Genomic DNA, 14,120 nt, shown 5'->3' with positions numbered 1-14,120 from the left:
TTTCGAGAAGAGGCGCTCATCTAAAGGAAAATGTCTATTCTATAAAAAAAGCAACCGATTTTAATGGGCAACACAATTGACACACAGTTCGCCAAGTCCAGAAGCATGCTGTCAGCAGGTACTACTGAGATTTCTCAGTGCCGATCTGGTGTGCAGTTTAAGACAGAGATAACGCAGTCTCTCCTATTTTCTCCAGTATTTCTGCTAATTAGAAGCTTCACGTCCGCGCCTTCATCAATGACCCAGAGCTAATCTGTTTTCTTGTAATTACGTTGGATCTGCAACTAGTGATGTAATTAAATGCCGGCTCCCAGCCCAACTCCATCAATTTTAATTACAAACATACTTATAATTATCGAACTCGTTTTGAAAAAAAACTTTAAAAACGTGCTGAACGCGCGGTGCATTTTTCCATTGGTCCCTGGAGTCAACAGTACTGAGGGCTGACCTTTAAACTTAGCACTCGCCCCGAAGCGGGCCCCTAAAATCCGAATGACTCCTGTGTAGTGTGCTCCAATCGGCATACAGCGCTCACCAGGGTATCATCTTGCCTTGTTGCGAAGAGGGAAGAGGCTGACCCGAGCAGTAGAACTTACAGTCTGAACCAATTCTTCTCACAGTCAGGCTCTTCCTGAGATCCGGCCACTTCACCCCAGTCTAACTGTACAACAGGAGGCAAGGGGAGACCGGCGGAGCATCTGCACCTTTGAACAACCTCTGGAGATCAGAACCAGAAGTGAGAAAAGTTCATTTCTATTGCCTCGCAGATCAAATCTTTGCTTTTTAAATGCATCGCCTAGATTTACACGTCGTTTGACTTTTGGAGGACGGAGTTTAAGATGATTGTACCAATGAACATGAGATGGCAAATTAAAACTTTCATCGTGTGCCTTGCCCTGCTCTTCTGTCCGACCGTTCAAGATGCTCCTGGGGACGGGCAGGAAGCGCAGGAGGTCCCGGAGGGAGCCTCCACCCTGGCTTTTGTGTTTGATGTGACCGGGTCCATGTATGATGACTTGGTCCAAGTTATTGAAGGAGCTTCAAAGATCTTGGAGACATCCTTAAGCCGACCCAAGAAGCCTCTGTATAACTTCGCTCTTATACCCTTTCACGACCCAGGTAAGGTTGATGTTGATTTCTGACACGGGCCGATTTTATCGTAGTGACGTTTTGGGCGCATTTCTTCGGGTGTTCGAAACACACCCACATTATTATTTTTTTCATTAAATACTTTGCTGTTCTTACTGTTGAATGAACCGAGAATAGTTCTCCCCAGTGTTTCAAAACATTTGCAATTTCTTTGGCAAAATGTAAGTTAGCAAGGACACTTCCCTCACCCCCAGCACCTCTTTGTCCCGCTGAGTAGACTTAGGGCCCTATTTAACACACCGCTGTCCTCGGAACGAACGCCTGCTGCTTTGAGCGGCGAGCTATCTGAAACACGCTCAGCTCCTCGGGGAGTGAGGACCTGTGTCAGACTGTGAAAGGGCAGGGAAACAGAGTTCAGAATCTGGGACAAATTAAATGCCATTTCTCAGCAGGATGAAATGAGCAGTTTGTAGTGGGGACTACATGGAATGGACCAACAGCAGGAGAGCTGGAATCCATGCCGTTCCCCGGATAATGGGAAATATCGAGTATATTGTACTTGGCAGGCAATTTGTCATTGAGGTGGGTTGAATAAAAGTCAGCTTCATTGATGCTATAATTCCGATTTGAACAAGACCCGGGATTATTCCCCCCCCCGCCCAGCATGAACTGGAGGTCAACTGCAGAAGCCACATTCTCAGAAATCTCACATTTCCAAACCACAGGGGTCCACAGCAATGTCGAATACTGTAGATCCCCTTTTTTTGCTGGGAAAAGTTCACATTCCCCGCCGAATTTTTTTTGGGAGGGCGGTGGCGGGGATTTATCTCATTTGGTGAAAGGATGCGACATTGCACATTGGTAGAGGGTGGAATGGGAGGAAGTTGTTTACACATCAATAAAACGTTGCTGGTAAAACTGCGTAAGGGAGTGCGATTTTAGAAGTGCGGTGCACTTCGCTAAGACAGTAGAAGTCACAGTCAGAAATAATTCAGCGACAATAACTTGTTCATCACTCTCTGGTTATTCCTGGTGTCCTGGCCGTTATTTATCCTTTAATCAGCATGACTCAAAACAATTAGCTCGGCATTATCACGTTGTTGATTTTGTGACCTTATTGCGCACTTATGACTGCAAGTTTTGAATGTGACAAAGTTAACTGCACTGCAAAACTGTTTAATTGTTAATGTTTCATTGCTTGAGTGTGAAAAGTGCTTACATAAATATATAGTAATCGTAATTTTTAAATAGGGCAGTAATTCCTCAGTTCAAGGCTCAAAGTGAGTTTATTATCAAAGTATGTTTCTGTCACCACATACTACCTTGAGATTCGTTTTCTTGACGGCACTTACAGGAAAATAAAGAAATACAATAGAATTTACGAAAAACTATAAATGACAAAGACTAACAAACAACCAATGTGCAAAAAAGACAACTCGTGCAAATAATAGAAAAATAAATAACGAATAGGGAGAACATGAGTTGTGGAGTCCTTGGAATTCAGTCTGCAGGTTGTGGAGTCAGTGCTGAGGTGAGTGAACTGACCCATACAGGAGCCTGATGGTTGAAGGGTACTAATAACCATTTCTAAACCGGGCCATGTGGGACCTAAGGCTCTTGTACCTCCTGCCCATTGGTAGCAGCAAGAAGAGACCATGGCCTGGATGATAAGGGTCTTTGAGGGATAGAACAGACTCTGTAAAAAAAAATGTTCCATAGTAAAACATTGGAATCCTCTAATGTTCTAATCCAATAGGATCTGCTTTATCAAGTTGGACCATTTATGCAGAGAGTCGTCCTACAAACTCCAGATTGCATCCCTACAGTTACACTGTGTCTGTGGAGCTCAACTGGGCTAACATGTACAATATCTTCTGAACAATTAGTGCAGACCACAAGCACTGCAACTGTACTGGAGATGCTGTACCATTGATTTGGTTATCACGGCAACATCAAGTTAATCTGAGAGATTTCTATAGTGCTCACTTGTATCCGACAAAGATACCTTATTTTTCTGGTCCTTGCATGTGAGAATCAATAGTGAGAGGCATGTATATATTGGGGCGGCATGGTAGCAAATGGTTAGCACAACGCTTTACAATACCAGCAACCTGGGTTCAATTCCCACTGGTGCTTGGAAGGAGTTTGTACATTCTCTCTGTAATCACATGGGTTTCCTCTGAGTGCTCTGGTTTCCTCCCACAGTCCAAAGTTGGTAGGTTAATTTGTCATTATAAGTAGTCCTGTGATTAAGCTAAGGTTAAGTTGGGGGATTGCTGGGCAGCATGGCTCAAGGGGCCGGACAAGCCCACTCCGTGTTGAATCTCGATAAATAAATAAACAATGTATACTTGAGACTGTAACACTAATTCAGAAACTGAATTAGAACCAAAATTACACCAACTCTTGCTAGCAAATAAACTATCAGAATGAGGCCATCTTGGAACTGTTAAAGGAATACGTTTAGTAGTAGTCTATTTTAGTTTGATGTATTTAAAATGGATGGAAGATTGGTATAGTCTGACCAATTTTATTTTTGTGGTGTTGGTTAGGCTACATTAGTTCATAGACCAGCTTATTGACTACTGTTTTCATGACAAGTTCACTGGTAGAATGTGCAGTCAAAATTTGTGCATACTCTCCTAGGCTAATATCCCCAGAAGCGAGGTCCAAATTTTACTCAGTCAGCCCCATTGTTTGCATGTCTGACACTAAATGCCTGAAATACTCTGCTCTGAACCGTGAGACATGAAGAGATTTTTAGGTGGACTGAGGAAAGGATTGAAAGATGTTCACAAAACCCCTTCAAAAAAAACCATGACGTGCCTAGTGATTCCTGGGAATCCATGGCCCAATCCAAATGGGAAAGGACCGCACAGGAATGGCATTGAGAATCTCGAGTCCATTAAGGGTACAGAGATGCCCAGCATTAACAATGCAAATAACACACCCCTTGCCAAGGTCCCCATCCACCTCGCTCAGCACAGCCTTGCGACCAACTGGGGCACAATCTGTGGGTTTCAAATTGATCTTTTCAGTCACCTCGGAAGCCACAACTGGAGTGGTAATAAGTTTGCAATACTGATTGCTTGAGGAGAGAAGAAATGGGTTTAGAGACATAATGTATATACTGAATTTTAAAAGAAGGCTAAGATGATTAAAAAGAACAAAAGGCAGAGGCAGCAGTCTTGATTAAATTTCACGTGAATTAGGATGGTTAAAGGATCGTTTTATTAGCAAAACAAACTAGACTGGATTTTTAAAGAAAATTCCTGAAATGTTGTAGTTTGGATTCGAGAGGCTGGAATTCCACATTTTGAAGGTTAAAAAGAAAGAACCACAGTGCAGATTCAAAACTAAAACTAGAAGTGCTGGAAGTATCCAGCAGATAATGCAACAACTATGCAAAGATTAATAGAATTAATGTTTCAGGTGAAAGACCTTTAATCAGAATCAGGAAAGAGAGAAAACAAATTAGATGCAATTCAAATTATTTGGCTTTCATGCCCACATGGACAGAAAACCCTATATATTAACACCTATATCTAAACCATATATATAACCCCTATAAAACCCTTAAATATTGTTTGAATAAGGATGGTACACTCCAACATTTTAAAAATAAGCTATTTGTCTAGGCTCTGAATAATCAGCTGGGCAGGATCTTACAATGGACAGAAATATTCAGAGAGGTAGTATTTCTACGACCTGTTTTACATCAACACTGAAAATACATTATAGAACTTTGTTAAAATAAGCTTTGGTGCCTCATTCTTTAAATTCTTTCTATTTCAATGACTACAAATATTGTATATGATCCTGGTGGCTACTGATGGACAGTACTCGGTGCTGTGCCTGCACCTTCAATATAGCACAACTCTAGTTAATGTGCATTTAAGAATTATTGCCATTTTTCCAGTCAATCAATGGGTTTTCCTTTCCAGTTCAACTAAAGTTTTCCAGTTTAGAATATCACAGGACATCATGGTGGCACTGTTTTACATGAACATATACGTTGCAAATTCTGAAACCTTGTAAGTTTTGTAATTTTAGTAAGACCGCTCCAATTCCATGACTTGTCTTTATGATGACTTAAGGGGAACTTCTTCACTGAGGAGTTAACACAACCCAAATAGTGATCATTGTAGCAGGGTCAAGACTGGTCAGAATGGCATTTGGGGCTTTCAGTGACATGGGTAACTTAATTTTACCCCCTTAACAAAGAACAACAATGTTGTTTTCCGCTCAATTTCTCAACTACATTATCAATACACCCTTAAATAGAGTAGGCAATGATAGGAGCAAAGGTTAAAGAATTGTCCAGAATATGTCCCCAAAATGGAGTCAATTATCAGACTAAATCTGAGGAAGTGATGGAACTGCTTGAACAATGTAGGCTAAAATAATAATTCTACAGGATTGTGATAGAAAACAAGTCTCAAGATCACAGAAAAAGAGATGATCTTAAGAAAACATAAATATGCCCTACTTTATCCTAGTTATGTGTGATTATTGACAAGAAGAAAATAAAGTGAGCAACAGACAATGGCTAATCATGCAATGGTCAGGAGGGAATGTTCTCAAAGCCCTTTGGGAACAAGAGGTGGAAAATGTCAGAATAACTGTCCAAATCACTTGGCTGGATTTTTCCTAACCAGAAATCTCAAAGAAGCATCAAGACTTAGCTTGGCTGGTGGTGAAGTGGGCACTCCTTTACAGAACCTTCATGTACAACAGGAGTCTGACTGTAGCTACAGTGAGAATAAGACCATCATCCATCTTCTTCTGAATATATTTAACAAACGGTCTGGAAAGAGATGCAGTGCCCCTTATTAAAATTCATTCTATGCAGTTGTGAAACATGGGACACATGGCTCTATTTCCAGGGACACACTCTGAGGAAAACATCAGATGCTGATGAAAAATTACCAACTTGATCAACGGCGTTCTTTGGTCTGCCCAAAACTTGCAGGTCTTCCAGTGCGAAGAGATGCTCACATCTTAATGTTGTAGTCTGGCACATTCCAAGGTGCAGGGCTATGCATTGCAGCTTCCACACAGGCAATATGAAGAAGGCCACATTAGCAAGTCCTCCTGCCATTACACTGAGTGTCTGGAACATATGCAACAAAAAAAGCCCTTTGCAATTATTATCACTCATGGAATGTCGGTGGGGGAAAGCTTTATAATATGCTGGTATCATTCCAATTTCTTGCAAGGAAATTACATTGTATGCTTTATTGTGACTTGTGGCAGGTGTACAGTGCGTGTAAAGAAAAATTTTATGAATAAGGTATATTTTTGAAAATAAAATTTTCTTAGCATTGATGGGCATTTGAGTGGGAGCTATTCCTTTTGCCAGTCTTGCTTTGATTCTATTTATGATATAAATTCCCCCAAATGTGTATCAATGTATATTCAGTCGTACAGTTCCATTAATTTTAGCACTCCTGGACCTTACATCAATGAAAATGTTCTAGGTGTAAATAAAAAGGGAAATGCGGTAGGGGAAGGGTGAAACAAGAGGAGTCCAGTCCAGCTGATTTGCTACCTAATCATTCTGCTGTTAGTTTGCAGGACATTGATGGAAGGGTCACAGTACTATCAAGCATACTCTAGTTACCTGCTTACTGATGCTCAGTTTGGATTCTATCAGAATCACTCAGCTTATCCTGGCTCTGACTGTGGTCCCAAAGAGTGCAAATCTGAAGCTAGGACAGACTGTCCTTGAAATCAAAGCAATGTTTGACTGACTGTGGTATCATTGGTCAGGGTAAAATTGAAGCCAGTGGGCCTCCAGGGGAAACTGCTTTGCTTTTTGGAGTCACACAGAGGAGGGTGTTTGCAATTGCTGGAAGTCGGTAAAGTCGGTCTGAGGACTCTGTCCTGAGGAACTCCTGACATGATGCCCAAGATCCAACCATCTTTAGGTACTTCATCATTGACTTTCCTTCCATCATAAAGTCAGATGTAGGACATTTGCATAATGTCTGGATCCATTCACAGCTTCCACCTGCAGTAGGATCTGAACAGCATTCCAGTGGGCGATGATAGGTGGCCAGTAACAGTAGTACCACATAAGTGCCAGGCAACTCCCATCTCTAACAGCAGGGCTCAATGACTAGCCTTGGTGCTTAAAGGCATTATTGTCAACACCTTGATTGATACCATTGATCATAAAATCAATTGGAACTATGCAAAAATACTGTGGCTTCCAAGGGCAGGTCAGAGGTTGGATATCCTGTACAAAGTAGCTTAATTTCTAAATTCCCAATGCCTTTTCGGTAATACCATGAACTCTTATCTTGTTAAGCAGTCTCATGCGCAGCACCTTGTTGAAGGTCTTTTGAAAATCCAAGTACACAACAATCTCCGATTCTCCTTTATCTCTCCTGCTTGTTATTTCTTCAAAGAACTCCAAAAGATTTGTTATCTAAATGGTCCTAAATCTTACCAGCCACTGAAGTCAGACTAACCAGCTTTGAATTTTCTGTCTTTTTTTCTCCTCACTCTGCCCCCCTTCTTAGAGTAGAGTGACATCTGTGATTTTCCAGTCCTTTGGAACCATTCCTGACACAAGTAATTCCTAAAAGACCACTACTCGTGCCTCCGCATCTCTTCAAAGGTTCATTTTATTGTCAAAATATACATATCAAATACAACTCTGATATTCATCTTCTCCAGATAGCCATGAAATACAAAAAAAATCATGGGAGTCATTGAAAGAAAAGACATGAACCTCCTTCCTGCACGAAAAGGAAAAGTAAACAAAACTCACAAATCTCAAACCCCAACCCCCTCCCTCGCACAAAAGCTGACAGGTAAAAAATCATGTTGAAAACGGCAGCTGGAACATCAAACCCAAACCCCCCAACCCTCGGCCTCGCAAAATAAACTGCGACAATAATGTCAAACCCGCATCCCCCATTGCAAAAAATAGCAACAATAACATCAAACCTCCAAACCCCTCCCTCGCAGAAACACTAACAGATCATTTATACGGAAAATGGAAGCTGGAATCTCAAACCCCAAACCTGCAACCCCCTCCCTTGCAAAAACAGCAACAAGAGCACCAAGCACCTACCCCCTCCCTCACAGAAAAGTACAGGGGTAATAGCATCAAACCCCAAATCCTCCCTCGCAGAAAAGAACGACGACAATAACATCAAAGCCCAAGCCCCTCTCTCACATACAGAAAAACACCAGACCCCAAATCCCCAAATCCTCTCTCTCACAAAAACTAACATATCGTCCACCCGGAACCTCAACCCGCCAATCGGCAACAAGAAAGAAAACACAGAAAACTGAAGGAGAGCAATATAAACTGCAGCCCAATAATCACTTGAATCTTTGAATTTTGAAAACGCCCTCCAGTCAGAATCAAGTTCTGTCCTTCCATGGAGAGCAACTGCCACACCACTGTCTTACAGCCTTCCAAGTGTCCCCGACCCGGCTACCAGCCCAATGACCTGTGGCCTTTTTGGAGAGCTGGCCTCCTCCACATTCGCTCGATGCTTCAATCTTCTTCAACGCTTTGAAATGGAGTCGACCATGGCCCCACGCCCCATCTCTGGTCTTCTCCACGAGGCAGCCCTCGGTCATCTCTGGGGACAGCAGAGTGCAAGATCATTTGATCGAACTCCAAACTGCACGTCAAAGGCTCCAACAGTTTCCGAAACACAATCAAGACAAAAAGGACAAGGAGAAGGCGTAGAAGAAGTGAAATAATGGAAGAGATTGCTATCTGGAAGATGTCACCCAAGAAATCGTAGTTCACTGGCACTATCTTGTCTGGATATCTTAGCTATCTCTCTCAGAACCCTTGGGTGTAGTCCTTCCAGTCCAGTTGACCTATCCTTCGTCAGGCGTTTCAGCTTTCCAAACATCACCTTCTTAGTAAAAGCAACTATATTTACTTCTGCCCCCTGACTGTCTCAAATTTTGTTGCATGTTGCTAGTGTCTTCCACAATAAAGGCTGATGCAAAATATTTATTCCGTTTTGTCTGCTGTTTCTTTCTTCCCTATTACTACTTTTCCAGCATCATTTTTCAGTGATCCAATGTTCACTCTTGACTGGTGTTTACTCTTTACATACCTGAAAAAAATCAGTATCCTCGTCTGTTATATCTGAGTTTGCCTTCATATTTCCTGTTTTCTCAACTTACTGTTTTCTTAGTTGTTTTCTGTTGGCTTTTAAAAGCTTCCCAGTACTTTAGCTTCCTGCTTATTTTTTGCAATATTGTATTGGGGTGCCACGGTAGCATGGCGGTTAGCACAACATTATCTTGGGATGTCGGAGTTCAGAGTTGAATTGTAACGTCATCGCTAAGAGTCTGTCCACCCTCCCCATTTTCTCCAGGTCCTCCGCTTTCCTCCCACAGACCAAAGTCGTACCAGTTGGTGTGTTAATTGGTTATTGTAATAGGATGTACATTCTAGATGTTTAGAATCCAGCTGTTATCTTCTTTTAGCCACGACTCTGTAATGCCCACAGCATCATACCTGCCAATTTCTAACTGCACTATATACAGGTGTCCCCTGCTTTTCGAACGTTCGCTTTACGGAATCTCACTGTTACGGAAGACCTACATTAGTACCCTGTTTTCGCTTTCAGAAGGTGTTTTCACTGTTACGAAAAAAAAGCAGCGTGCGATAAAAGGCAGTGCACGCCCCGAGCAGCCGCTCTCCCCGGATTCAGAACTGCATTCTCGCCGGCATTGCTTTAACACGTGCCTGTGAGCAGCCGTTAGCAAGATAAGGTATCGGAAAAGCCTGAAAGAGCTCGTAAGGGTGTTACACTTAGCGTAAAACTAGACATAATTAAACGTTTTGATCGTGGTGAACGAGACAAAGTGAGTTTGGCTTGTGGAAACTGATGAACATGATGTTGAAGGGGATTGGACATCCCATGACCAAGAACTGACAGATGAAGAGCTGATGCAGTTGGAAGAAAAAAGGATAACAATCGAAACTGAATGAGTTATGATAAAGTACGACTTTAATTTTGAAAGGGTATGTTAGTTTAGGGGATATTTGCAGGATGGTTTGAGTGCTTACAAAGAACTGTGTGATAGAAAAATGCACGAGGCTCAGCAGTCAAGTAAGCCTTCCACATCAGCCACAGCAGACGACGAACTGCGACCTTCGACATCGAGGCGAGCAGTCATCGGAGGTGAGCTGCTGGCTCTAATGGAAACAGACGACAAGATGACACCCCAGTGTCCCACCACCCCAACCCCCAGGCTACGGACAGATACCGATTCGCAGAGAATGCAACGGTAGCTGGGAGGCACACAGCACATCTTTAAGAAAAAAGCTGAAATAAACATACTAATTAATTAGGTGCCGCCGGCATGTAAATGTCGGCCCAGATCAGAGATGATGCAATCGGAAATCGGCACTGATCTGGGCCGACAATTACATGCTGGGTGGCACCTAATTAATTAGCATGTTTGTTTCGGCTTTTTTCTTAAAGATGTGCTGGGTGCCTCCCGGCTACCGCTACACCCCTGCGTGCTTCGCAGCAATGTATCGGTCGGCAGCCTGGAGGGTGGGGGCCACTGCACCACCCAACCTGCGATGACTCAGTCAAACACACCATCATCCGTGTGCTCGGCGCTGTCTTCCTGATTCTGGTAAGTGATACTACACTGTACATACATTATTTCTACTTTATATCGGCTGTGTATTTTTACGTGTTATTTGGTATGATTTGGCAGCTTCATAGCTTAAAGGTTACTGGAGAGCGCTGGCGCCGTGTTTTTGCCAACAGCGCTTGCATGAGATTTTCTGCCGATGGCGCTTGCATGAGATTTTCGCTCCGGAGAACAGTTCAGTAATGATTGTGGAAAAGTATTTCTACTTTATATAGGCTGTGTATTTATTGTAAAATTCCTGCTTTTATTATATGTTACTGTTATTTTAGGTTTTATATGTTATTTGGCATGATCTGGTAGGTTATTTTTGGGTCTGCGAAGCTCTCAAACTTTTCCCATATAAATAAATGGTAATTGCTTCTTCGTTTTACGACATTTCGGCTTACGAACCGTTTCATAGGAACGCTCTACCTTCGGATGGCAGGGGAAACCTGTACTCATCTACTTTGTTTTGTATACTGTGTTCATTACACCCTTCATCAGGACTTACTTTAACCCGAAGCATCAATTCCCCTTCATAGGTGTTGCCTGACCCATTGAGTTCCTCCAGCATTTTCTCCATTGCTCCAAATTTCCAACATCTGTCGTTTCTTCTGTCTTTCGTGTTTCTTCTCCTTGACCCTAACATTTAAAGATCATACTGGCCGCTGAACTGAAAAGGCTATATTTTATGTGACTGGGAATGTTAGCAAATGAGAAGAAGCAGTCTCTTAAAGACTGAAATGAAATACAATCTAGAGTGTAGTTATAATAACTTAATTTCTCCAGAACTAGACAGATACCTGTCAGAAACATTAGGAGATGCAGCATTTGTTTGGCCCGGATTCTTGCAATCCTATGTATGTATATGCATTTTTATCACATTGGCAACGTGACCCTGTGAAATGAATTTAACTGTGAATATCTTTACTTCTGCATACCCGAATGCTTTGGCTGAGCTGAGCTTTCACAAATGCAATGCCCAAGAGACAAATATATCATTTATTTCCTGAACATTTTGATTTGGAGAACTGCTATAATATCTTTATGATAATGAAAGACAAACATAAAACCTCAATACTATTTCCTATTCTGGATATGAATGAAATATTGAGAAAATGAAGAGGTTTAATCATAAAATTGTGAGAATTTTTTAACACAACAGAAGGGTGATAACCATTCTAAGTGATAAGTACTTTCAATGGAAAAGATTTATCCATTATATATTTTCAGAGAGGTATATTCTTACTATTAGGATCACTTGAGTGTTTAAAGTACATACATGTTCATTGTAATAGCCGAATCAACCTTGCATATGAAACTTCTTTGAAAATTCAAGGCTTTCCTTTCTGCTTTTACTTGAAGACCACTGTCTAACACCATGTCCTGAAGAAGGACTTCAGCCTAAAACATCAACTATCATTAGTTTCCATAGATGCTGCCTGACCTATTGAGTTCCTCCAGCATTTTGTGAGTGTTACGATCTCCAGCCTCCTCCAAAAGCCTGGCTGTGGAGTAAATGCCTTTTGGTTTGAGGCATTGAGTGTGCAGCTGACTGCTCAGGATTGGTCTGTCACCCATGTATACTCAGTAATATTTATTTTTCTCATCTCACAATTGGCTCAATATCTTCTGCATTATTTGAAGAAAAGTCATGGAGCAAATTTTTCAAAGCTTCACTGAAGTGAATTATATTAAAGTAGGTTCTTTTTAGGTGAGTGACAGAGAGAAGATTGATAATGTGTAAATTACACACCCAAACTAACATTTGGATTTACGTTGTGCAACGCTGAAGAAACAGAAAGAGGATTCAAGGGCTCTGGAGATCCCAGGGTTTCAGTGGGGTGTGGGGGAGGGGTGAGAGACCAGTCACTTCTACTCCAGGCTCAAAGAACACCTGTTGAATTTTGAAGCCTGCTAATTACTTCAGCGCTTTTCTGGCAATTAGTAAAGGTCAATGATAACATCTTTCACCTGTGAGACAGAGGATCTCATTGTGAACCACAGTGTGCAGAAATAGGAGAGGGAGACAGAAAAGGGGAAAGTTGGATTTTGAAAACAAATAAAGCCTTTTTTTGAGAGGGGGGAGAAGCTCAAAGGGGCTGAGGAACATTGGTGTGGTGGGGGATGGGTCTAATGGCTTCCTGCCACCTGTCCTTTTGTGAATGAATAAATTCAGGGTAAGTTGAGTGCTGTGGCTTGTGGGTGGGGGTGGGGTCAATTTGCAACTAGGGAGTTGTCCATTTATTTTTTATATTTTATTTTTATTTGGATAAGGTATTCACAAGTAATACACAAACTTTTTTTTCCATATATAACATTTTCCATTTTTTATGTGAGTAAATCTATATTAATTTGTACATTCACAAGTGCACATTGAGATAATATAGAAAATAATTAGGCACTCAAATAGATGTTTATGTGCAATTGTAATTCCACTCTATTAAACTAAATAATGATAATAGTTGTTATAAAAATACTAATAATAGTGGTTGAATACTAATTTCCATGTATCTCTTCTGGTCCAAAATTTCCCCAGATCTTTTCTTTACTTGTGTTAATTCCACGTTTTCCCAAAAAAAGACCAGTAAACATTCGAGCCAGGGGTGCTTACGTTAACACTATTACTACGTTGGTGAGACAAACAGTATAAACCATTGGGAGAGTCATCTAAAGTCTGCTCACTCTAGGGTTATAAATTCAATTCATTTATTCCAAGTTTGATAAAATTTTTCCTTTTGAATTCTCAGAGAGTAGGTCATCTTTTCTATTTTAACTATTTCCAAATTGATTTCATGCCAATCTTCTAATGTAGGTAATGTTGGATTTAACCACTTTCTGGTGATTGATTTCTTACTTGCTGCTAAAAGGGCCTGCAGCAGCTTTATATCTTTCTTCTGTTCCAAAAACAATAAATGCCCCAAGTGGAGAGTTTCAAAGTTCAGAGGTATCTGAGTCTTAAATACCTTAACTAATATTCTGTGAATACCTTCCCAATATAAACTTAATTTAGGGCAATCCCAAAAAATATGGAAATGATTTGCCTCCTTGGAGCCACACCTTCTCTAACACACCACGTTTGTGTCTTTATATTTTAGCAGTTGTCCATTTGTGATGGCAGTAAGGTAAACTATTTTTAGTACAGTATTAGAATTAGATTTGTTATCACAGACATGAAATTAGTTGTTTTACAGATGTAAATTACAGAAATTACAGAATAAATTACAGAAATAAATGGTCTGTGAATCTTTGAATATTTCTTCAATTGGTAGTAACAGCAAAGTCTCTGAGAATACAGGTTTCCCCCGTTATCCAAAGGTAGAGCATTCCTATGAAACGGTTCGTAAGCCGGAATGTTGTAAAGTGAATAAGCAGTTGCCATTTATTAATTTGGG

General features: G+C 41.0%; 1 protein-coding gene across 2 annotated transcripts in view; it reads left to right on the top strand.

Moving 5' to 3' along the window:
• Positions 1-592: 592 nt before the first annotated feature.
• Positions 593-14,120, top strand: part of hmcn1 (hemicentin 1) — a 514,861-nt gene continuing 501,333 nt past the window's right edge. For both annotated transcript variants that reach the window (XM_072273998.1, XM_072273996.1), the window contains exon 1: positions 593-1,119. In XM_072273998.1, the coding sequence (XP_072130099.1) occupies positions 840-1,119 (280 nt within the window). In that variant the 5' untranslated portion in view covers positions 593-839. The remainder of the gene's footprint in view (positions 1,120-14,120) is intronic.

The sequence above is a fragment of the Mobula birostris genome, chromosome 12, assembly GCF_030028105.1.
Source record: "Mobula birostris isolate sMobBir1 chromosome 12, sMobBir1.hap1, whole genome shotgun sequence".
Classification (NCBI taxonomy): domain Eukaryota; kingdom Metazoa; phylum Chordata; class Chondrichthyes; order Myliobatiformes; family Myliobatidae; genus Mobula; species Mobula birostris.
The sequence above is the reverse complement of the archived record's forward strand: the minus strand, read 5'-3'. Positions and strand labels throughout refer to the sequence as shown.